The sequence below is a fragment of the Mastigoproctus giganteus genome, chromosome 10 (assembly GCF_048544385.1).
Source record: "Mastigoproctus giganteus isolate SK-2022 chromosome 10, ASM4854438v1, whole genome shotgun sequence".
In the NCBI taxonomy this organism is placed as follows: domain Eukaryota; kingdom Metazoa; phylum Arthropoda; class Arachnida; order Uropygi; family Thelyphonidae; genus Mastigoproctus; species Mastigoproctus giganteus.
The window spans coordinates 183,584,274-183,610,728 of record NC_143584.1 but is presented as its reverse complement, the minus strand read 5'-3'; the positions used below and the strand labels follow the sequence as shown (position 1 = coordinate 183,610,728).

Below are 26,455 nucleotides of genomic sequence, written 5' to 3'. Positions count from 1 at the left end.
ACAAGATTGAGTTTTAGAAGGATTGAAATGAACTAAGTTGTCTTTGCCCCACTGGAGAATTACCTGGAGATTGGCATTTAAGGAATTGGTAGCAGATATTTCAGAAGTTGAGGCTGATTGAGCAGGGCAAGGTTTCTCAAACTGGAAAGTGGAATGCAATGTGCTGTCATTGGCAAAACTATGGATAGGATTTCCAGTCAATGGAAGTAGGTCATTAATATACCTTCTTCCATTGAAAAGAGTGGGGAAAAGAACTGAACCTTGTGGGACATCAGCATTAGTGGAGAAGTTAGAAGACAGAAAGCCATCTGCCAGGTGCCTCTGTAGCCAGGTGGGCAGAAGCAGCAGTGCGTAGCACACGCTTCTTGATTAGACCAGGGTTTGAGCCAGTGACTACTAAATACGGAGGATGCAGAAAGGTCAGGGAATGACCACCGCATATCCCCGGAGCAATATGGCCTTAGTTGCTAATGCTCCTAAAAATCAAATAACAAACAAGCCATCTGCCATCACCCTCGGTGAGTGATCAGAGAGAAAACTGGTTAACCAGTTAGAAAAAACAGTTGACAGACCATAAGATGGAAGCTTGTTTAGAAGACCTTTATGCCAAAAAACAGCAGTTCGATCAAAAGCCTTTGAGATATCAAGCGCAACTGCTTGTGTTTCACCGAACTTTTCCATTGAATGCGTCCATAAATGGATAACATAAGCCATAATATCACCAGTGGATTGACATTGATGGAATCCATACTGGCGATCGTTGATCAGACGGAAGATTTTTAGGTAGTTTAAGAGTTGGTGGTTAACTGATTTCTCCATTACTTTAGAAAGAGTATAAGTAATTGCAATGGGGCGATACTTGGATGGGAGGGATTTGTCACCCTTTTTAGGAACTGACTGGATATGAGCAAATTTCCAAGCAGAAGGAAAAACACCTTTGGAATAAGAAAGCAAAAAAGGCAGCAAAGAACAGTAGCACAGTTTTGAGAACAAGTGGAGAAATACCATCAGGACCTGGAGCTTTCTTAGCATCAAGATTCATCAAAATCCTTCTGACATCCTTTTAATAGAAGACCACAGGAGGCATTGAATGGAGCATGCTGGTAATGGTGAAAGGTGTTTTACCAAGATCATTAATACATGAGTTGGAAGAAAAATGGGATGCTAGCAGGTCAGCTTTATCCTTGGCTGAAGTGACAATAGAACCATCTGGTTTTGACAGAGGTGGGAGCAGAGATGGGCAAAAGTTGTGGCTAATATCTTTGGCAAGAGACCAGAATGCTTAGCTACCATTAGGGCAAGGTGCAAGTTTTCTACTCTTAGCCTGTTCAAAATCTAGTTTGGACTGATTTATAACTGCTTTACAATTGTTGTGAGCTTTGGTTTTTAGACAGAAAATGAAATTGAAGAATTGGAAACAAGCCAATTACAATATGCAACATTCTTCTCTTGAACAGCCTTAGCACATTTATTGGAAAACCAAGGTTTAAATACAGGACAAGATTTTAAAGTGGAGTGTGGAATAAACGATTCCATTCCTACAAGAATCACTGACACGATCTGAGCCAAATTATTGACATCAGAAGTTTTGAAATGGTAATCCAACCAAGGAAAAGAAGAAAAAAAATCTCTTAGGTCATCCTATTTTGCATTCTTGTAATGGCAAACAACATGAGGTTGTAAATAGCCATGAGATAAAGGCTCCATTGGAGAAGAGACAATCACCAAGTTGTGATCTGAGGTCCTAAAGGCCCACTCACTTCAACTGTGTAATTAGAAGGGTTGTTTGTGAGAAAACGATCACGTGTGTTGGCTGTATGGTTAGGATTTTCTGGTAGGTAAATGAACAATCTGTGCAAGGTCATTAGTAATTGCAAAAGCCTCAGCATCTTGACCAGCTGGGTCACTATGACTAGAAAAATGGAAGCCAACTGGAGTTGTGAACATCAAAATCACCAAGGAAAATTACCTCACCATTAGGAAAGTTTGACTGGAGAAAGTCAAGTTGCAAAGAGAGGAAGTCAAAGAGCTCCAAGTGATTAGTGGAGTTGGAATAACAATAGAGACAACAGATGAATTTGACAGAATGAGGCAGAGAGATTTTAAGCCAGAGAAGATTGAAAAGAGGAGATTCCGAATTACCAGGTCTCTGACAGGGAATATTGGAACAGACATATGCACAAGTACCACCTTTGAGGTGAAAGGAATCATACAGCGAATAATTTGGGCAACTGAGATGAGCAGTGGTTGAATCAACTGATAACTGAGATTCTGTCAGAAAAAGTACATGGGGTTTGGCAGACTGCAAGTGGAAATGGACATTGTTGGGATTAGAACTGAGACCCCGTATATTTGTGAAATGAACTAGGAAGTGTTTGGGAGGTTTAGATCTTTTCACAGATAAGCTTACTCTATTAGTTTGACAATTCATGGTGTATTCAATAGTAAGAAAATGTGGGTGGGACATACTGTATGAAGTAATGAAATTTTTGGATATGGCGTACACATGGTAAGAGTATACCCAGATCTTTGACATAATATGGCCTCGAAAATGCCTCCCGCATACACACTACTCGGACTCCCTCCAGTCACTAACTGATCCAGAAGCCTCCTAGAGAGTTACCAATAGGTTCAGTCCAGTGTACTAACTAGTGGCTGCCTGCGAACACCATTTTAGAGCTGTACCCTCGAAATGTAAGGAAGATTGGATCTCGCCATGATGTCCATCATAACCTCAAAAGTCATCAGTCATACTGCATGATGGAAGAGATGGGGAAGGGTTGACCGGAACTTAGCTTAGGAGATGAAACATAGGTTTCACTACTTCAGGCCTCCAATAAACAAAGTGGTGGTACTACACCGGTTTATGAGAGTCATCTACCACCTAGATAATAGTTATGAATGTAAAAGGTAGTGCTCTTTCAGAATCATGACTATTTTTGTCTTGATTTTCGGTGTCAATATTGGCACAGTAACCAAACTGACTCCAGAAATTTATTTGGACTTTATATATACCTTGCTCTTTTTTTTTTAATATTCTGGTGGCTAGGCTGAATGAGGCACAGAAATAATATATTGTGTTTCAGAATGGCCAGTGTATCACTCAGCTCAAATTGAAGTAGAGAAAACAACAACTTTTGTTTCTTTATCGAAAACCTGACTTTTAAGGCTTTTGACTTTAAGAGATTATGTACTCACTTCTATCAGAAAAATTGACAATGTTACCCAATAAATGAAAGACAAATTACAAATCAGTTTTACGAATTACGTAATTACAAATTATGAATCAGTTCAGAATTTGTTTTCTTAAGGCAAGATTCGATTATTGAGTTATGTAAAATTTCCATTGTATTATGAAAATATTACTTACTTGTGAGACCAATTAGAAATGTGATAACACTCTCAACTGCTAATAGAACTTAAACAGTCTTTTGATCTTTTACAGAGACCTCGGTTTCGCCTGAGCAGGCTTAACAGACACTCGTCCGACCAGACTGATCCACTGACATCAGAAAAGGAAGGCTCTCGAGAAACAAGAAATGTGTTACCTCTTGGTTCAACGGGAACTCTATCATCAGTAAAAGAAGCTGACAGTAGACCCTCCAGTGCAGAGAGAAAGGTTTCGAGTGAAGAGGCTGGAAAACGACCATTAGCCCATACTAGGGACCCAATGTCATCGGATGTGTAAATACATAAAATTGTTGTAGGGTTGGATTTATTTTTCTACCAAATGGGCTTTCTTTTATGTGTACAATGCCGTGAGATGAGTCTTTCAACTGTTGAATGTGCTGTGTGATTTAAAGTATCTCGCCCAAGTGGTCATGTCCCAGCCAAGCTAAGCAAGAAGAATGACAGGCCCTGAAATTGTCTCCTTTGAATTAGTGCCTGTGAATATGGATTAATAACAACGAGTTATTTGTTTTCAGTTACTTCAAGCTCAGTTCATTCCAAGTTTTCTTTAATTTTGTTCATCTCGTTATGTAACGTGCTGTAGACATTTATCATGCACGTAACCCTGTGTACAAAAAACGTGAAGGGTAAGCGTTTTCTTGTGTCCTTGCTTACGTTCACAATGGAGGTGTTTTAAGTGGTTTACTCAGGGAGACAGAACAAACCCAATATCAAGAGGAGTGCTTTAGTCCACCGTTCTGTGATAGTTTTTTTCCTTTTCTTTTTCTCTTGATGGGTCGGCTACAGGTGCTACTAAATAAAGAACTATTGTGAAGTGTGCTGCCACCTAGTGGAAGTGTGTGCTAGCTGTGATTCCCTACAACTCTGTCCAACCTAAGCCTAGACTAGAATTTAGGATTAATTCTGCTAACGAACAGCAACTGGACGTCTCCTACTATGGACTAGCTTCAAGTTCAGTATCCTCTCTGGCTTTATAATGAACTTCATATTCTGCTTTCAGAACTGTACATAGTAGGGTTTAGAGAGGTGTATTGCCTCGTTGCCTAATATAATTAATTCTGCCTTTGTTACTGGTATGGGCCCGGAATTCTTGTAAGAAATATCATACACTGGCACTGTTTTTGCATGTAGCATCTCACTGTTTGGCCCAGTTGGTTTTCTACCAGAGGCCTTGGCAATGACATAGATTAATCCACTAATCTATGCACCATCGGTCTTATCAATGGCCAGTAGTTAGACAATTATAACACAATCACCAATCTTCTTTCATGGCAAACTACAGGTGACTCCAACTGCGTGCAGCCCAACATTATTTCCTTCCCTCACCAATAGCCTAGACTCATTTTGAAAAGTCTGCTAACAAAATCAATTTAAATTATGCATCATTGGCAAACATCACAACTGTAACCTTTTACTAACATGCGCACCATTAAGCAGTGTAGTTAAACATGAATTTTCGGGCCATTCACTAGCGTCAGCCAGTAACACTTTTACTTAACCGTTTCCTATTCAAATGCAAAAAAAAAAAAAAAAAAAAAAAGCACCCATTGCTCTATTGCCTTCAGTAAGAGGATGCACAAAACGAGTCAGACAGGCATCTACAGTCCGGCACAATACTTTGTGTGTGTGTGCAGCAACTAATCGGGCTTTGCTGGACTCCGAGTATGCAACTTTTGAATTCTCACTGCAGTTCAGCTTTACCGGTGATGCACCATTCGGTCAGTCTGGGGCCGTTTGCTTTCTTCCCAGTCATGTATAGCAGTTATTCACCAATCTTGTACATATGTTGTTTAAAATGCTCCATTTTTATATAAATTGTTACATATTTTACAGACAATGAATTGTTTATACACAACACAGGCCGCGTTTCTTTTAGCATGTTAGTATACAGAGCCCCCCAGGAGGCGCCCTTGAACAGAACTATGCTGAAGATGAGGCCTTCCTTTCAATGTTAGCAAACTATTCCGTTGCTGGCCGTGAGATTATTTTGTTATCAGGTTCTCTGCTTGAGCCCGCTTCATTTCTATAACTGGTTAACTACAATAAAGATACCTATGCAACCATCTCCCCTGTTTTTTATTCATGTACCGCTAAAACACCCAAGTCAGTCTAGTTCAATCTTGGTACAGAACACAGCAAGATGCAATAATATCCTCAAGTCCTGCACATCTCTACACTATTGTCAGTTGAAGAATGAAGTACACCCAGTCAAGAAATCTTACTAAAAGTTTATTTTCAGTATTATAACCACACTTTATATTTCATTTTGAGTTAGTCAAAAGTATAGCCTTTTCTATTTACAAATGGAGAGCAAGAAATGATGATAATCAAAGATTCAGAGTCCTTTAAATAGTTTAGTGCTCAAATCAATGGTCCCAACCCTGTTATTGAACAGAATGTTCCAGTAACAAGTTGAATTTACAGCTGGGAACTCTACACCCTGCTTAACTAAATTTTATTGACACTTAACCACAGCTCATTGGTAACTGCTTCATAATTCTATGGCTGCTGAAGAAAAATACCTTTTTTTTTTTTTTTTTTTGTAGTCCACTGCAATCGTTCCTTTTAATAAAAGTATATGCGAATGTCAATAGTGTGTAAATTATTCCCTTACTCTCTTGTAATTTATTGCGCTGTTAATCATATCCAGGTTAAATTTTACTTCTGTTGCATTAGATACTTTTTTCTTTATAATAAGTTTGCCAAGCAAGATGTTAGTTATCACTCTGCACAGCAAAATCTCTATCATGATGAGAAAGCATGGAAGGCTTATATATCAAAAATAGTACAAAGGATTATAAATGCCAGTATTTTCTATGCAGACTCAGGAAAGAGTAAGCATCATGAATTTTATGGCATTTCGAGCTTAGGTTTACACTCATGAGGGTTGTTCAAGGAATGTGCTATTATTTTCTTGTGAACTCCTGAATATGCTGCAGGTATTATCGTATTAGGCTGAATGAATAAACACCTTTTTACATAATGAAAGAGGGTATTTGTTCATTTTAAACCTCATTTAAAATTATTTTGTCTATTTTATATTTTAATCATGATTCATTTCCAAAAAACTGACATTTGATGTAACAGGAATTATAAACTACCCATATATTTTCCTGTGTACTGTTTATTTTTTAATTCTTCATTTAAATATTAGATTATGAATCTTTCCAATTTCACACATATCCAATGGATTTAAGTCCCAGCTGAAATGTGACTCTTTTGTAATAACTAATTTACTCCTTTGTGCACATTTTATATGAATCTTTTCAATACACAGTCATTTGCATTTTGTCATAATAATATTAATTTGTTGTACACTTTATCTTATGTTTCAATATATGAAGACTTAATTTCTTAAGTATGCAAGCTACCTAGAAAATAAAACAAATGCTTATATGGTATTACCAGATTGGTATTAAATATAAATCTTCTAAGACTTATTCACTCATTCCTGAGTAAAAATCTGAAAAATCTTTGAAGTCTGTTTGGTAGTTTACCAAATAGATAAAGTCCATTTGATAAACTACCAAAGTTTAATGTTTCAAAATACAGTGTCAAACTTTATAATTACCCAAAAATGACTGTATATACTCAAATAGATTTAGTTTTAAACAAATGTTATATAAGCATTTACCCTTTAATAAGGTGGTGTCACACTAAAAAATTAAACATTTATTTGCAAATCATTAAATAAATTTCAGTAATAGATGAACCATAATAACAGTTTTAATTACCAGCATTCTTATTATTTTTTTTTTTTTACTTTGCTTGTTTACAGTAGAATTTTAAAAGTTATGCTAATGGCAGTTTCCATACTGTGTTAAAAAAAACTCATTTCAAAGTCCATCAAGATGGCAAGAATTGTCATGGGCTTTTTTTCACAGTACTACTCAGTTAGTTGATCTCAGAGAATTACATGGTTTTTCATCTAGTAAAACACGCAAAATAACCATAAGAATACATGCAATTTGTAGACACAATGCATCAATGCCTCATAGCTTTAAATTGTTTTGGCACAAAAACAAAACAACAAGAGGGAATGTATTCTTATCATAAACTAGAGATGCTAAAGAGTAAGGTTTAATGGATAGTTTGTCAGTATTAAAGAAACTACAAATTTCTATCCAGAAAATTTCATTGGGAAATGAAGACTGAAGTTTAAATAGTTCCATCTGCCTACATTATTTTTTTTATTATTGTGCATTATGCCCCATGTATTTCTGCAATTGTGTTCTGATTACCATTTCATATACTACAGTTTTTAATTGCCACTTTGTCACACATCATTTCATTTATTCTACCCAAAAAAACTGAAATTTGCATTCGCTCTCTACCCCCCACTTTATTGATCCTTATTCCATGAGTTAGAGGAGGCGGCTTCATTCTACTTTTGTGCTGCTTTTTTTGTTTCTCATAAAATTCCTTAGTTAAAATTCCTACAGTAGATATAAACTAGTGTGCAATCAAGTCCTTCATGACTTGATTGCACACTAGTTTATATCTACTGTAGGCTTTGGTATCACCTGATAATTTATATGCATGCATTTTTCTTCTCTGCCATGAGTCCCATCAGTTCATCTTACATTTAGGTCTAAACCTTAAGCAATATCTCCTAGTTTCTATAAAAATCTTAATAGCTTCTACAATTGTTTCCCTGAATGTTTCCCATTTAGAATTTGCAGTTGATAACATCATCACTTGGTCCCAATGCAGGGTACCTTTACAAAAACGAATCCCTTCCTTTACTGTGACTTAAGAAAATCTTACATCAGTAGATTATGAACACTGCCACCTAGTGGTTCCTTTATCTGAAGATTCTTAATGCATGAAGGGTCACTGCTAATAATCAAATCAAGAATACTGTTTTATCTTGCTGTTTCTCTAATATACTGGTGCAGAAAACAGCATCCAGTACAGCTCTGCTACTGTATGAGCAACCAATCCACAATTTACAATCAATATCTGAAAAATTAAAATCCCCCATTATAAGACATTATGATTTTCTGGCCAACTCCATTTGTCTATATAGTTATTCATCATACTGATCACAGCCATTTGGTCTGTAACATACTCCTATTCTCATTTTTGATTTCTCTGTGCTTATGTTACTCCAAACTGACTCAGTTTTACACTGTTCACCCACATCAACTGGATGCACTGTCTTGGAATCTATGTGTTTCTTACCCAAGAGGAGCATAACTTCTCCTCTCTCCTATCCTCTCTGTACTCACCATATTGAAATTCCTCATCCTCTATGTTTCACCATGTTTCAGGTATCATTACAATGTCCATATTTGATAACTTAACCAATACTTTAAATTTATATATTATACTATACTCCTAGTGTTAGTGTACAAGCATGTATATGTACACCTGTTTTTGTTCTTAGTAACTCTAATACAGCCCATATATTTGCTTGTGTCATGAGGTCTCTCAGCGGGCCCTGTAATCTCCCACATCTTGTTTTTCAGGCTGCTTCGTGTTCCAATAGAAAGAGCACAAGAATCATTTTCACCTTTGCTTGTGGCTGCTGTTAAACTATTAGTCTTTGTATCCCCAAACTAACAGGTTTCCATTCAACCAACCTAATGCTGCCTTGATAGCATCAGCAAATAAGTCTTGTACCCCCTTCTATTTAAGTGTTTCTCATCCCTGTTTTTAAAAACTGTGTCCTGTTAACAAGCACAGACCATGCTGATAAAAAATCCCCACGAGCTTTGCTCAACTACATAATCATATATTAAAAAAGAAAACTATTGCATTTCTCTACTGCAGCTTGTTATGCATAGCACTGAATATTGAAAGAGACATAACATACTGCCATACCAAAAGTATTCAGACACCTGTTTAGAAAAACATGAGTTTTAATAAATAAATAAGGTGTAGGTACTAATGACCACATTAATTTGTAGTGGATTCTTTATAGTGAGCAATAAATTCTTTATTTATTGCTCACTGTAAATTTATTTATTTATCAGTTCTTTATAGCAAGCAGCAGCAATTTGTTTCTATCTCTCCTTCCTTAATTTTCTTGGCTGTTTGTGATATCTCTGCTATTGCCTTCACACTTTTAAACCTGTTCTGCTTTGCATGCATCTCATTCACACTATTCACTACATTTCTGTTTTTTCTTCATATGTATTTTTCAAAAAATACATGTGAAGTAAGGTTGTTCCAAAGAACAAAAGTAGAAAAGATAAATATGGAAGCACAGGTCTGTGAGCTTGGGGTTAGACAGTGAATGGATGTTTCAATGGTTGAGGAATGTGTTTGTACTGGTTAAGAAAAAAGAGTAGTGGAATTATAGATGCCAATTCAGAAAAACAGTATCTATGGAAATATCTGCAGAAAAGGCAGTTGCCCAGTTTCTGCTGCAGCAGAAACTGTACATCTATGCGACAGAGAATGAAGAAAGAGTTTGTAAAGGATGGGGGCGTTCATTAATTAACCAGATGGTAGATGACTTTCATCAACTGGTGAAATACCACCACTTTGCTTATTGGAGGCTTGAAGTGGTGAAACCTATGTTTAGTCTCTAGAGCAAAGTTTCCGGCATCCCCCTCCCTCCATACTTCTCCTTCAACCCATGCACGGTACTAAGTACTATAGGTTTTGATACCTTTCGTGTTTGGGGTTTTCATAAAAAAAAAAAAGACCACCCTCTTTTGAAGAGGGTCCAGGAGCTTGAGAAAGGTTTGGAAGCTTTACCTTAGATCTGGGAACAATATTTCATGGTATATAAAAGTAAGTTCACTAATTTTCATCCCACTCTATTCACCAGCCTCTTCCTATGCAATCACACTAACTGGTCCTGACAGAGGTATATGCTCCTTGGTTGAAGATTTCTTGAAGAAATTTGAAATTTTCATCATTGCTAGGGTTGATCAGTCAGTAACATGAGTAACTATTTTAATGAGCTCAACAAACCTTCCAATGTCTAAATGCTTGCCCAAACCCACTGCAGATCATCTCTGATATAGTGAATATAGTGATGATGTTATAGAATTTTTTTTTTTTTTAACCCCAAACACAAAAGGCATTAGAACCTGTAGAACTTAGTACTATGTATGGGGTGTAGGTTGACAAGATACTTTTTGACATTAGATTTAAATTTCTTTAATTGTAATTCACATGAAATACATGCAAAAGAAGACTGTTTCAGGAAATAGAAATTTAAATCTATTGTCAAAGAAATAGAAGGGATATAAATGAGGAAAAGGAAAAGAAAAAGTTGGTTCTGTGAGTTTGGAATTGGACAGTGAATGGATACTGACTGGTTGTAGAAATTACAGGTGCCAATTCAGAAGAACAGTGCCCATGGAAGTATCTACAAAAAGCATGCAGCAGAAACCGAATGTCTGTGAGATGGAGAGCAGAGAGACTTTGTAAGAGAAGGGTCATTAATTAACTCAGACACCATCATCAACTATGTTATGAGTTTTCACTGTGGTGAAAACTCATAAAACTCATATAAATATTCTGCATCTACATTCACACAAGGATTTTAGGGATGGGGATGATGAAAGTGTGTCAAATTCTAACAGGAAGCGGAATGATTTTGTGATAATTGAGAGGAAAGTGGAGGAGAAATTGTTGAAGCTAAATGTAAAAAGGCACCTGTGGTGGATGGGATCTATCCAATTATATTAAGAGGAGCAGCAAATGAGGAAAGGAAACTTTTAGCCATAATTATGAGAGCATCCTTGGCTTCACAGGAAGTCCCTATGGACCAGAGATGGGAATCAAATGGTGATATGAGTAATTAAGACCTGTTTACTTAACTTTTGCTCCAGATAAAATAATGATGTCACTCATTAAAGGAGTAATCCTATCTGACCAATCTGATTGGACACTATGATGCTGTAACAAAGGAACTGGATGCTGCAAATAATTTTGATGTCATATACATAGATTTCAGAAAAGGCATAAAACACTGCTGTACAAATTGGAGCAATATGGCATTAAGGGTAAGTTACTACCATGGATGAAGGATGATTGAGCGGGAGAAGACGGAGTTATCAATGGGAACCGCCGCTCTTCTTTGCCAAATGTTATTAGCAGAGTCCCCTGAGGTTTAGTGCTGGGCCCATTGTTGTTTGCTGTATTTATTAATGATATTGATGAAGTCATATCAGACTTATGTCTAAGTTTGCAGATGATATTAAAGTTGTCAGGGTGGTTAATGATCATAATGCTACTGCAACAAGGTCTAGAAAAATTAGACAGATGAGCTAAGAAGTGGCAGTTAAAGGTTAACATTGACAAACATAAGCTACTGCACATGGATGAGGTCAAATATAATTGCCGCCTCCGTAGCCAGGTGGGAAGGAGCAGCAGTGCGTAGCACACGCTTCTTGATTAGACCGTGGTTCGAGCCCGTCACCACCAAATACGGAGGATGCGGAAAGGTTAGGGAATGACCACCGCATATTCTCGGAGCAATATGGCCTTAGTTGCTAATGCTCCTAAAAACCAAAATAACAAACAATAACATCAAATATAATTGTAGTCAGACATGAAGATCTATGATCAGCGCAGACAGGCTGCTAGTACAGCTCATGGAGTTTGTCAGTGATATGCAGAAATTTTGCCAGCAGGGATAAGGAGGTTATTATCCTGTTGTGTAAGTAAAACTTCCACATATCTGTCCTGCACCATCCTTCCTCAATTTTAATATATGCCCACTCATTTGTGTAGTCTGAGCAAGAGGGAGCATTGAGCTTGCTCAATCCATTCAAAGCCTTAAGCACCTCAATCAGAATTCCTCACAGGTGTCTAGTCTCCGCATACTGCAATTTGCAAAGCTGAAGCCTTTCCTGGTAAGAGCATCCTTTTGTTTGCACTCATTCCAACAGATACATATCCTTCCTAAAATGAGAAAAATGAATTCATGAATATTGATCGAGATTTATGAATAGTTAAATGAGGTTAACTATCTATCATGCCAAACTTTCAAGGCATAAAATGTTTTGTTTTTCATAATTTGCAAAGCAAAGTATTTTAGTAATAGATGAAGTCCGTCAGTCCTTAATTCCTCTATGGGCAATGAAATCTTAAATGCAGCTCCAGCATATTTTCTCATTTATTATTCATAACACTTTTTAGATTAACTAGTTTATTTTTATATCAACCCAGCATACCAAGTGCCACAATCAGGAGTACATCTTTTTTTGGCAGAGTACAAATTTAATCATGCAACATGCATATTGGTGACAACATATGTTAGCCCCAAAGCCATGGCTAGATCCCCCTTCCTCAATACAGAACTAACAACTATACATTGAAACTCTGTTGGCAAACTTTCAATGCATCCATTTAACAGTCCTCTGTTAAATGCCATTAAAGGCACTGTCTCTCTCAAAGAATTGCTTTTCATGTCCATGCATGGTTACTGAGAATACAGTTATGTTAGACAAATATTTGCTACCCAGAAAGTACCTGGGTGTGCTCTCAAAACAAACTGCTGTTTGTCAAAGGCTACCGTGATCCAATAGGATAGGGGTGTTTGGAAAAAACAAGTTAGTTAGTTAATGGACACAGTGCATTACATTCAGGCACATTAACAAATAGTAACAAGTCATGATTTATAACAAAAAAAAAAAAAGCAGTGACATTGGTGTGTGAACCAAAAAAAATTTCATTTCTGCACATTCATTACATTACCCATTCATTCCTCCAATCAACACATGGCAACAAACATAATATCCAGCACTTCATCTACAATATTTCTAGACAAATATTTGGAGTGAATGGATGGATGGATGAATTGGGAAGGGGTTTTATTTTTTGGCTGATGCTATATAAGCTTGCTTTCTTACATCATATGTCTCTACTAATGCTAATGCTAATATGTATAGCCTATGTAATATGTATGAAAAAAATAAATAATAATTGCTGGATTTCTATTGGTTAAATTTTAATGAAATTTGGGAATGGTCGACAAATCATCTGCATGTAATAACTTGACTCCCAGTGAATGGGAATCAAGCTATTACATGCAGATGGACAGATAAAGAAATAATAACTGTTATTTTCTATTGGTGTGATTTTAATGAAATTTGGATGATTTCATTAAAATTGGTCTGATTTTAATGAAATTTAGAAATATTTGGCTTGGCAAATATTTCTAAAAGAGCAAAATATAAAATTTTGCTAAAACTCATCCACTGGGAGTTGAATTATTATGTGCAGATGGATGGACAAAGAAATAATTGTCAAATTTCTATTGGTCCAATTTTAATTAAATTTGATTTGCTCTATAAATCTTTCTTATGGCTGAAATATAAAATTTCATGAAAATCCATCCACTGGGAATTAAGTTATTATAAGGGCAGGAAAAAAATAAAAATAATAATGAGTTCTGGATTTCTACTGGTCCAGTTTTAATAAAATTTGGAATGCTTCAATAATTCTTTTTAAAAGGTCCAAATATAAAATTTCATGAAAACCTGTCCAGTGGGAGTCAAGTTGTCACATACAGATGGATGGATAGACAGACAGATGGACATGGTGATAAAAATAGACCCATAATGTATATATGCTAATATGCCTAAACATACCTATTTTTCTTTATTTTGCAATTTACTTCTTTCAGGAAAATTTCCATATTCTTTAATATAAGAAAGGTTCTCTGGTGCCTATATACTGTACATTAGTATATAAGGGAATGCACTGTCCTCTGAAAAGTATTTGGATACCCTTCTGAAGGTAGCAAATTATGTACACATAATTCAATACTTTCAGAGGGGCATCCAAATATGTACATAGTGAATTACGATGTACATAAGGCACGGATGCAATTCCAAAGAGATGAGATTGCTAGTTGCTATGTCAATAATCTGTCAGTGCATGACACATGAAACCTTTTGAGCTTTCCAAAGTCAACAGATATCAATGTTGTGAAAAGATAGAAGACTGAAAATGATTCAAAAGTTAAACCATAATCTGGTAATCTAAGGAACTGCTTTGCGGGAATCAGCAAATCCCAGTCTGGTTATATAGCTCTCAAACATCAGGGCAACAGACATCAACAGAACGGTCCATAAATGCATTTTAATTATCCATATGGATTTGTATGGGAAAACTCCAGCTGATAAACATAACACATCTACATAACACAAAGAAACACCAAACATCATTTGGAGTGGTGTACAGCCGATGGGTACTAGAACTGTGTAGCAACAAGTCCCATTAGTCCCACACAGATCCAGTTTGTATTTGGAGAATGATACTGCACTGCACAGTCATAGAAATGAAATTTGGAAAGGAAGCACCATAGTGTGGGCTTGCATCTCATGTTTCGATTACATCATTGCTTGCAGTGCCAAAAAACCTGAATGCTGTGTCATTATTGAAATTATGGACAATGCTGCAGAATCCTGCACTTTGACAATTTAGTGAATGAAGCTCTTTCATGTCCCAGCACGATGGTGCTCCATTCCATTCAAGCTTGTACATACAACCATCTAGATAATCAGGTTCTGCAATTGTCCATGCAAGTACAGCCCACTTTGACTGCTGAAATGGCAACAGTGCTGAAGAAAGAATAGCACCACGTATCAGTCAGCTGTTACTGTAAACTGTCAAAAGTCTTCCAGGAAGGATTAGTGCTCTTCAGGTCAAAGGTATGCTGACATCATTAATTTCTTTAACAAAAATCCATTTTCTTCAACATTCTGGTGTCCACATACGTTTACAAAAAAAGATATATTCTCAATCACTCATTTGTGAAAAAATATGGATAAAGCTGCAGATTAGTATTAGTTTTATTATTATTAGTTATATTAGTATTATTCAATTGAATAATGTTTTCAGTCAGTGTTATAAACAAAAAAAATCAGGTTCATTGTTGAACAAAACAATAATTAAATATAGCAATTTTTATTCTAGGTTTTAAGTATAAGGGCCAAATCATGTACAATAAGTATTTCCACAAGTTCTTGTGTCATTTTCAAGCATAACTTTGACCAATATTGAAAAATGGAAACCAAAACTCGATGAAATATTTTGACCAAATTTGATAATGTTAATAGAGAGTAAAAAAATAAATGATTAAATTTTCAAATGGTTATAAGTTTATTTGAGATATCATTGAAAAATGTTTACACTGTTGAACATGAACAAAGTAATATTCAAGTATGTATGACCCATACATGCTTGAATAGAAGCATTTACTTTGATGTTCATTCAGTCAAAGAAATGTTTGGATGTCATCTTGGAGTATGGCATTCCAGGCCTGTTCCACTTGAATTCTCAATTGAGGGATCAAAAGTGCAATCAATGAAGTCTAGTGCCTTCCGATCACATCCTAAACATGTTCAAATAAAAATAGATCTGGTGATCTCACAGACCATGGAAGGATATATTCACATCTTGAAGAGTCAATCTGGTATGTGGATGGCATTATCCCAATTCACCAAAAACAGAATGATCACTGAATTTACGACATTTTCAAAGTAATAATGGGCTGTTGTACTGCCCTTCACAGTTCTCATGCCATACACGAATGGCTCCAAACCATTGGGATTTGCAATACCTGTGTCTCTCATCGCTAAACACTACTGAATGCCATTTCAATCTCCTATTGACCTGCACACAACACTACTAAAAACATTCACAATAATGAGTAGAAGCAAGAGGCAGACAGCTCAGTAGGACTCAAGATTACGGCCTCACTTCCAGCAACTGATTGAAAGCTGTGCAAGGAGCCATGGGCCAGAGCACTCCTAACAACTGATCTGTTCATCAAACACATCTGTTAGATGCACCAGTCCCTGTGCCTGGTCTTCATCCAACTCATTCAACAGTATTGGGTAATGACATTCAGCCCTCTTGTAGGCTGACTATCTGTCCTCTCTCAAAGTCCATCAGTTGGACTTATGGGGCAGTTTATTTCTTCTCAGCATTAATCTAGGAATATGATAAATTTTAATCAAAAACTTTCAAAAAATTTTTAATTTTTTATTTAAAGAAACAGCAACTTCAACTCTAGAATTTTCACAAACAAGTTATGTTTTTTAAAACTGAATCAAATTCCCTGAAAATTTATTAATTTATTCCTATAATGCCTCTTAACATTATCACCAACTTTGGTCAAAATCCGATCACTCTTTTGTGTGTTCCATTTCCTTTGGTATATAATAGCATATGTAATTGCTTATCCATTAAAGTTAAAAGTAAATTAACTTTTTGATATGAGCTAGTAACACAGCTGTTTGCTGCAAAAGAATATATAATCCTAAGTTTTTCTAAGTGCCTTTTTATCAAGAGATTTCAAAAACTGTTTTGCATAAATAATTAAATTTTCAAATAATTTAACTATAAGAAGATGTATTATATATGAATCAAATCATGTAGGAAAGGTTAAATTTTATTACAGATATTTAAAGGCAGAAACAATGATAAGCTCTTTACTGCTTCATAAATTATTATAAATATAAAAGCTCACTACTAAACACTGCACCACATCTTTAACACTTGAAGATTATGTTAATGTATTTTTCACTATTTTGTATAAACACATGAAAAAAATGTTAAAAACTATCATGTCCACTTTATTTTGGTATTTATTTTTTATATTACATCAGTTTTTTTATTTATATAAAAAAACTAATGTAATATACAGTAATATATTTATGCAGTTTTTATACAGTAATATATTACTGTATAAAAACAGTCTTGTTAATACCCAGTCTTTTTCTCACAAATTCTGTACTGGCTAAAGCTCCGGTAATTGATTTCTTTTAAATTAACCCCAGGGGCTCACATCTGGTGAATATGGGCTTGGCACACCCAGGGTATCATCATTCTTCTCTTCCTTGGTGATTCCCTTTTATTTCTCTCTCTCTCTCTCTCTCTCTCTCTCTCTCTCTCTCGGTAGTTCAGAAATTTTTTTTTGGCTGGTGCAGCATAAGCCTCAGGCTTCCATGCACCATATGGCATAATAATAATAATAATAATAATTACCACACAAAACTTATGCCCATTAATAAAACTTCAGATTTCTTGACAAGTTACTGCAATTTTCCAGTTAAATACTACAAAAGTAGATAACTGATATAACATACTCCAATGGTTGAGGTGAGATAACTACTGTTATTTCAATATTACAGATTGATATTATTTCATCACAATACTAATCAGTCACACTCCTCACAAAGTTTAGCAAATATATATAAAGATACGATACCTACAAAGTATTTAATTCTTATGAGGCACGGTAGGTTGATTTCAAACATCACAATGAAGTTTAAATATGTTACTGAATGAAGCACTATTGGAAAAGTATAAAAAAAGTTAGTGAGCTCAGGTGGTAAGAATCAAGTTTTATCACTTTACCCATCAAACAGTAGGGGAGTGTCCCTTCGCATTTATAAGCCCAGGTACAACCACAAATGATGCACATTAATGATGTTCCACTGTCTTTGCAACAGATTTATTAGTAAAGCAAATGTCAAAATAATCCTTTTACTGAGATTATAAGTACCATGCCATAAAAATCAAAAGTATACTAGCAAATGAACTGTAGGCATTAAAGACAGAAAAGAAACCACACTTACCTTACATATATGAAATTGATATTTATTCTCAGAAACTTCCCTAATAACAACAGCAATTAGGAGCTGCTTACAGTCATAATTATCTGATAATTACACTATTAACAAGTGTGATTTTCTTTCCTACTTACCAAAATTTCAAATCCATGATATTCTACAAATCTCACAGCTTAAGACTTTGTGTTTGAGACTCAATTTACTGAGATAGCAAAACATAATTATCCAAAAATTTTAAGACTATTTTAAAAATTCAGTGTTGAAAATAAATCAGATTTTTTTCTAAATAACTAAATTTTGCAGTGGAAAGTTACTTGCAAATAATACTTGCACTCAGTTAGACTAATATCAACAGAGAGTAGCAAGCTCTTATCCACACTACATTTGGATTCCATTTATCAGTATAATAAGAAAATTAGACATTTTAATCCTGCATTTGAAATGTAGAAATAAAAAAACCCAACGTCTAACAACAATTAGTGAAACTATGGACTGAAATTCTTAGATCCTGTTTGTGCTTGGCCTTCTTTCCAGTCACTAATTTCCACCTCTGACAAAAAAAATTTTTTTTTTTTTTGTCAGTGGTAGAAGCTGCAGTGGACTTAGGTAAACTGCACTACTAATTAGATCAGCTGTAACTCCTTTCTCTTTATCTAAATAAGCAAGCAGTTGAATTAGCATTAGCATTAGTAGAGGCATTTGATGCAAGAAAGCAAGCTTATGCAGCATCAGCCAAAAAAAAAAAAAAAAAAACCCACTTCCACTTCACCCCTCTGTTCGTTCCAAATACCTGTCCAGCTGAGCCTTAAACTTATTTAGGCTATCAACCTCCACCACAAGGGATGGAAGTCTGTTCCACCAACCAACCACCCGCTGGCTAAAGGCAAATTTCCGCACGTCTATCCTACATCTGTCTTTCCTCAATTTGAATTTATGCCCTCTCAGGTGATTTTTCTGAGCTAGAGGAAGAATCCCATCAGCATTGAGCATGCTTAAACCATTCAAGGCTTTATACACCTCTATCAGATCACCTCGCTGGTGCCTAGTCTCCAGACACTGTAATTTGCAAAACTTAAGCCTTTCTTTGTAAGAGCACCCCTTTGTTCCATTCACTAATCTTGTTGCCCTTCTCTGTATTCGTTCCAGCAGCTCTACATCCTTCTTGAAATGAGGTCTCCAGACCTGTATACAGTACTCTAGGTGTGGCCTGACCATCGCCTTATACAATGGAATAATCACCTCCTTATCCCTGCTGGAAAAATTCCTGTATATCATTGACAATACTCCATGAGCTACTCTTGCAGCCCGTCTGCACTGCTCAGAGAACTTCATATCTGCCTGCACAACCACCCCCAAGTCCCTTTCATTCTCTACCACTGTCAGTGTAGTACCACAGAGTTGATACGTTGCTCTGGGGTTGCTGTTTCCCATGTGTAGTACTTTACATTTATCAATGTTAAACTTCATTTGCCACCTCTCAGCCCATCTGCTCAACCTTTCCAGATCCTGTTGCAGCAGCATAGTGTCAGTAGTGTCCTTGACAGCCCTGCCAACCTTTGTATCGTCTGCAAACTTGGACATTAAGCCCGATATACCATCATCAATATCATTTATAAATACAGAAAACAATAATGGACCCAACACTGAGCCCTGAGGGACTCCACTAATAACATCAGTCCACGATGAGCAGTGTCCATTGATTACCACTCTCTGTCTTCTCCCCCTCAACCACCCCTTTATTCATAGCAGCAATTTGCCTCCAATGTCACACTGCTCCAATTTGTGTAGCAGTCTTCCATGTGCAACAGTATCAAAAGCCTTACTAAGATCCAAGTATATAATATAAAAGTTATTCCCTGCATCCAGTTCTTTTGTGACTGCATCATAGTATCCAATCAAGTTGGTCAGGCAAGACTTCCCCTTAACAAAACCATGCTGTGTCTGAGCTATAACTGAAGTCTTGTCTAAATGATCCTGCAGTGCTTCTTTAACCAGTGCCTCCATTAATTTTCCTGGAACAGAAGTTAAGCACACAGGTCTATAATTACTTGTGTCAGCCTTTGATCCTCCTTTGTGAATTGGGGTCACATTTGCACATTTCCAGTCTATGGGTACCTCCCCTGAGTCCAAGGAAGCTCTCATAATTATGGCTAAGGGTTTGCTTACTTCCTTTGCTGCCTCCTTTAATATAACTGGATAGATCCCATCCACCCCGGGTGCCTTTCTTGTGTTTATCTTCAACAGTTTCTCCTCCACTTTACTCCCAGTTATTTCAAGATTCTGTAGCTTACTGCTAGAGTTGAATACACCTCTGGCATTCCCCTCGCTGAATAACTCCTCATGTGTGAATGTCGATGCAAAATATTCATTTAGTTTGTTAGCTACCTGAGCAGGATCATCAACACTTGACCCATCAATATCAAGTGGACCAATCTGATTCATCCCCTTCCTTCTAGAGTTTACATAAGTAAAGAACTCTTTGCTGTTTTTCTTTGCATCCCTTGCCAAGGATTTCTCGTAATCTGCCTTCGCCTGCCTAACCTCCTTTGTAACTTGGTTGCATATCAACTTGTATCTATCATAGGCTTCTGTGTCATGTGTTAATTTGTATGTATCCCATGCATTTTTCTTCTCTGCCATATGCCTCATTAGTTCATCTGACATCCATTTTGGCCTAAACCTTGAACAATATTTCTTAGTTGGTATGTAAAGCCTAGTAGCTTCCAAGATAAGTTCTTTGAATGCTTCCCATTTTGAATTTGCTGTTGGTAACATCATCAGTTGGTCCCACTGTATAGAATTTAAATACTGTCTCAGTCCATCGTAGTCGCCTTTACGGAAGCAATAACCCTTCCCTTTACCCCTAATGGTAGTTACCTCTTTGAGTAAATCCCACTTCAGCACACTGTGATCACTGCCACCTAGTGGTTCATTTATCTGCAGATTCTTAATGCATGAAGAATCACTGCTGATAATCAAATCAAGAGTATTACTCCCTCTAGTTGCCTCCCGAACATGCTGATGTAGAAAACAATCATCCAATAAATCCACAAAAGTCCTGCTAGTGTGTGAGTAACCAGCCCCCAAATTCCAGTCAATATCTGGGAAATTAAAATCTCCCATTATAATACACTCTGATTTACTGGCCCACTCTATTTCCCTGTACAGTTCCTTATTATACTCATCAGAGTCATTAGGCCTATAGCACACTCCTACTCTCAATTTTGATCTCCCAATGTTTATGTCACACCAAACTGACTTGACACTGCACTGTCCAGCAATATCGACTGGCTTCACTTCCTTGGTTTTTATGTGTTTCTTAACTAATAACATAACCCCTCCTCCCTTCCTATCCTGTCTATCCTTTCTGTAGACGTTGTACTCCCCAAATTGCAGTTCTGCATCCCTTATATCTGTGTGACACCACGTCTCTGGTGTCCGAATTAATCCGTAAAGGTAAAATAGTTCATGAGTGATAAGGGAGAAACACAGTAAACTGAAATATTTAATGTACGCTAGTCCAAATTTGCACAAAATTAAGACCAGTGATGAGTCTGAGGGTAAAACTCTCATATTAAGACCTAAATACTGGTGATTGTTATATGTCAGTCTAGTTTCTTCCATTATGAACAGAAACCTGTAATCTCTATCACCTTTAACCTGCAATGGATATGGTAAGGACTAGAAATGGGTGGTATGGGGATGCTGTCTCTCTAGTTCCAGAGCTCTTGTGATGTCCTGTGCTGATGTTACTGGGAATTCATTCTATATTCCTAGAAATAAATAAGCAAAATATTCACCTACTTCTGAAAAGTCATTTCCATCCTGGATACAATAAAGCTTAAAACTGCCACAAAAAGAAGTCTGCGAATGGATTAAATAAAGGGACCTGATAATAAACTTCAGGAAAGGCAAAATATTTTTGTATTTGGTAAAAACAAAAAAAAATTTGGTCCCAAAACTTGCTTGTTGTCTCTCGTGTAACTAATTTTTTGCCTTTTTGTTTCAAAAATATGCAAACATAGTGCATTATGTTTTTAAAATATTCATTTCAAACACAGATAATGCACTGTTTCATTTTTTGAATTATTCATATCAAACACAAGTAATTTGTGTATTTCTGTGTTTGAAATGAATATTTCAAATGCAGGTGATGCACTATGCTTGTGTTTATTAAGCAGTCTCTTCAAAATCATCACTCCAACTACTCATTTAAAGTAATTGTGTGGTCATCACAACCTTTCCAAAATGTCTCCATGGCAAGGAAGTAGATGTTGCTTAAAACTGCAAAGGCATTATGCAAGTACAAATGTAAAGAAGGATAGATTGTGCTGCTGGAAAATTTATTACAGTTGTTTCTAATTTGGGGATTTCTGGTGCATCAGTTGTACGAGTCATAGTATGTTGGTTCATATAGTTTATTTTGCATTATGTCTGTACAATTACAGGTAGATTTACATGTGCATGTTTTACAATCACACAGTCCTTGAAAATGATTTCTACCTCTACTGCATAAAGCTGTAATGCATCTACCCCCTCTACATGTAGCTCTTCCATCAACAAATCACCCTTATCAACTCTCAGCTTGTCAAGCTGTGTAGATGATTTTTATGGATTAAACACCTATGTACTTTTATATGAATAATTTTCATTGATAATTTTACCTTTTTCTATTGTTTAATAATTGTGTTTCTGTATTGTCCACCTTACCTGGAATGTAATTCCCCAACCACCTTTTCCATCACTTTAAATATTTGTTGTTTGTGGTTTTGCAGTCCTAAACGTCTGCAACAAACAAGTAATATCTGTAATTAAAAAAATAATAATAAGTTGAGGGCCCCCCCCACAAGACATTTCTGGGCTACCTTGTAATTACCAATTCCTCCTGAACATAAATCACTTTTTCTCCTTAGATTGGTACATACCTTCAATTTTCTTACTAAATATACAAGGGCTGTTTAATAATGAATGATCATAATTTTTTTTACAACATACCTTTATTGTTATTGTTTGTTATTTGGTTTTTAGGAGCATTAGCAACTAAGGCCATATTGCTCCGGGATATGCGGTGGTCATTCCCTGACTTTTCCGCATCCTCCGTATTTGGTGGTGATGGGCTCGAACCCCGGTCTAATCAAGAAGCGTGTGCTTCGCACTACTGCTCCTTCCCACATGGCTACGGAGGCGCCTACATACCTTTATTAATCATCCATATTTTGATAGTCCTTTTCAAAGTAGTCCCCATTTGATAAAATGCACTTACTCCGACATTTCTGCCATCCTTCTAAAACATGGTGGAAGCCATTTTTTTTTGACATGCATTTGAGAATTGCCTCTGTCTTTACAACTTCTGATGACTGGAAACATTTTCCTTGCAGCTCCTTCCTTAACTTTGGAAATAAAAAAGAAATTTGCAAGGTCAGGGCTGTAGGGCAGATGAGGAACACATTTGACATTAATGCTGACTAAGTACACAATGACAGTACAAGTAATGTGAGGTCTCACATTGGCATGACGCAGCATCCACCCACTGCATGCAATTGTGGTAACTTGCGACAAAGGTCCAGTAACAATTATATAATGTGGCGCAACATGCTGGTAAACCATTCCTTGAACATCAAAAAAAAAAGAGATGACTATAACCTTTCCTGCAGAAGTTTCGGTGTTGGCAATGACCCAGACTTCCAAACAGAGCTTTGTTGCTTACTCTCTAGGTTGAAATGATGAAGCCATGTCTCATCCACTGTTTTCACCTTGTGCAGAACCTCACCATCTTCAGTAACCATCTGTTGCAGATCCTAACACACTGCCATGCAAACTTGCTGTTACTCAGGTGGGAATAGTCTTGGAACCCAGTGTGCACAAACACATGCAAATGGTCATGGAGAATACCATGTGTGTGCTTCCTACTGATATTCTAAACATCTCTGCCATCTCTGCCTTACTGTTATACAATGATCTCTCATGATTACAGAAGCAGTGTTTATGGTTTCTGTGGTGATAGCAGTGCGATGACTGCTGATTTTTGTGATTGAATCATGTCCATCTTTAAACATTTTAAACAACCTGCGAGCTGTGCTGTATGGAAGCATAGATTCACCATAAGCCTCTTTTAACGTATCATATGCTTCAGCTGATGTTTTCTTGAGATGGAAACAAAATTTGAGAGCAGCATACTGTTCCTAGCATGTCACATCCATTGTTATGTAGGCGAAACTGAACAGATATAAACTTGATCAACCGCCAAGTTCCCACCATGTCACAAGTCATTTGTGCAGTTGCTGTGTGATGCAGCTTGGTTTGGTCTTAAATTCTGCAGCCCAACTAGAAATAGCAAGCAGTATGGTTGTTCATGAAAAATTATGATCAGTCTTTATTGAAAAACAGTAAAAAATCAGTTCAAACATTATCACAATTAACATTAGAATTTTATGAATATAGATTGTATTCTCACTACTTTGTTACTCTTGTCACTCACTGGAAAATTTTATATTCAAATCCCATCAATTATGTGAGAACTTGAAGATCTTTTGCTAACATTCTAATGCTTTAAAAAGTAAGCTGTTTTAGTGCCGATTCAAAACAACCCAACACAATCCAATGCAATCCAACCCAGGTTTGCCAAAGCACATTTGATCCTCCAAATTCCATATCCCATTTTGGAATAAAAATAATATATGAAATAATTATACTCATGAAAGAACTTTATGCTTAGTTAAATGTGGAAACAATATAAATAAGAGGTCATTCATTCATTTGTTATGGACACCAGAAAAAGTCTTCATGATGCATTTATCATATCTTTTCAGAAACTACTGTAATGAGTTGCCTCAATGCTGTAGTGAAAAATTATTCTCATAAGAGATGCATGCCACTATTTTATTATAATGTGGTGCCCTCATATCAAATGGCTGTTTTAAGATGATCTGTTTCATTATTAGGAGAACATGTGAAACAAGTTTTACTTGAATACAGTAATTCACAAAAAAAAAAAAAAAAAATCTGATGTGGCTATGACTTATGGTGTGATTCTCATAGGTATATGATGTAAACATGAGAGTCATTTCTCTGGATATAGGTATTTGAAAAGAAATGGTTTCACTTAGAGACTTACTCCTTTATGAAAAATTAACAAAATTTGGTATATTAGTAAAAACAGAGACATTCATTTAACCTACACTGCTAGCATAGTTTGTCAGACACCACTTTTTTAAATTTTTCTTGTTTTTTTTTTTTTTTTTATAATGAAATCAAATCTTCCCATGTACCTTTGCCCACCAATCTTCTCTAACTGGTTATACAGTATTTTCTACTTTAATTTTACTATAAATTACATGATAGCCATATGAGCAAAAAGTGTGCCTTTCTTCTTGGCAATTCCCATGTGGCATGTGTGACATGCCACTGACAGGTGTCTAAATCTTGCCATAGAGCTTTGATTTCACAAGCTAAATGTAAACAGCTTACAAAAATACAGATGTTCACACTGCATCGGCCAGATGCCATGAGAGTGTCTGGGTTTCAGTCTGGGGGATCAGTGACCTTAAATTCTGATAAAAACTATTATTATTGGTTCCTTATATTTATTTTTGTTTGATATTTTTAATTGGGTTTAGCAAATCATAATTAATAGATCACCATTTCAATTCAGTAAAAAAGATAAAAATTATTTTTTTTAAATTAAAACAAAAAAGGAATCACACAGACACTTCACAAGCGTCCTTATTAAACTGGATGGTAGAAGTGATGGAAGGTTAACTTATGTATTAAAGTATTTTAATATTCATTTCATTAAACATTATATTTTATTCAGACAGCATTAAACTTGAATTACTTAGGATCCTTTAAGCAGTTTTTAAAATTTTTAAAAATTGTTAAAAATTTTTGAATTTCTTGAAATGTGTTTCAAATATGAAGTTTTACTCGGTTGTTATTCCAAATCCAAAATATTGAATAAGCATTTCACTGATATAATTTACCATAACTTACAATGAGAAGTACTTCTCTATAAAAGAGGCTAAAATACATCATCCATTACTGATAATTAAATGAAGACAGCTAGAAAAGCATATAGCCTTCATGGAAAGAAAATATCTTCCATTTTAAGTTATGCCCAAATATCTAATAATAATTATTTCATTGAAATCACTGTTAGACTTCACCTTACTGAAACAGTATACAGTAATTTCCAAGATCATATTGTGCTAAGTTACAAGGTCCACTGAATAACAGATATCACTAAAAGAGAGAAACTCAAAGTTATAATATAGCTAAAGCTGTATGACCTCAGAAAAATTATAAGATGCTTTACAAAACTATCTTGTCCTTTCATCTGTTTTTGTAGCCAGCAGAATTTTACTTCACTGATAATTTTAAACGTAAGGAACTTACCTTCACTATTTTTTTCAAAGTACTACTTATGTACCTTGTGTACAACACACAATAAACTTATGATCATGAATTTTTGCATTTAAAAATAAGCTACATACTGC

At 35.9% G+C, this 26,455-nt stretch overlaps 1 protein-coding gene across 1 annotated transcript in view; it reads left to right on the top strand.

Moving 5' to 3' along the window:
• The window catches only part of LOC150079616 (voltage-gated inwardly rectifying potassium channel KCNH6-like), a 597,553-nt gene extending 591,658 nt beyond the window's left edge, over positions 1-5,895 (top strand). Inside the window, exon 19 of the mRNA XM_090383538.1 lies at positions 3,446-5,895. Within this exon, the coding sequence (XP_090239664.1) occupies positions 3,446-3,688 (243 nt within the window). The 3' untranslated portion in view covers positions 3,689-5,895. The remainder of the gene's footprint in view (positions 1-3,445) is intronic.
• The last annotated feature ends 20,560 nt before the right edge of the window (positions 5,896-26,455 follow it).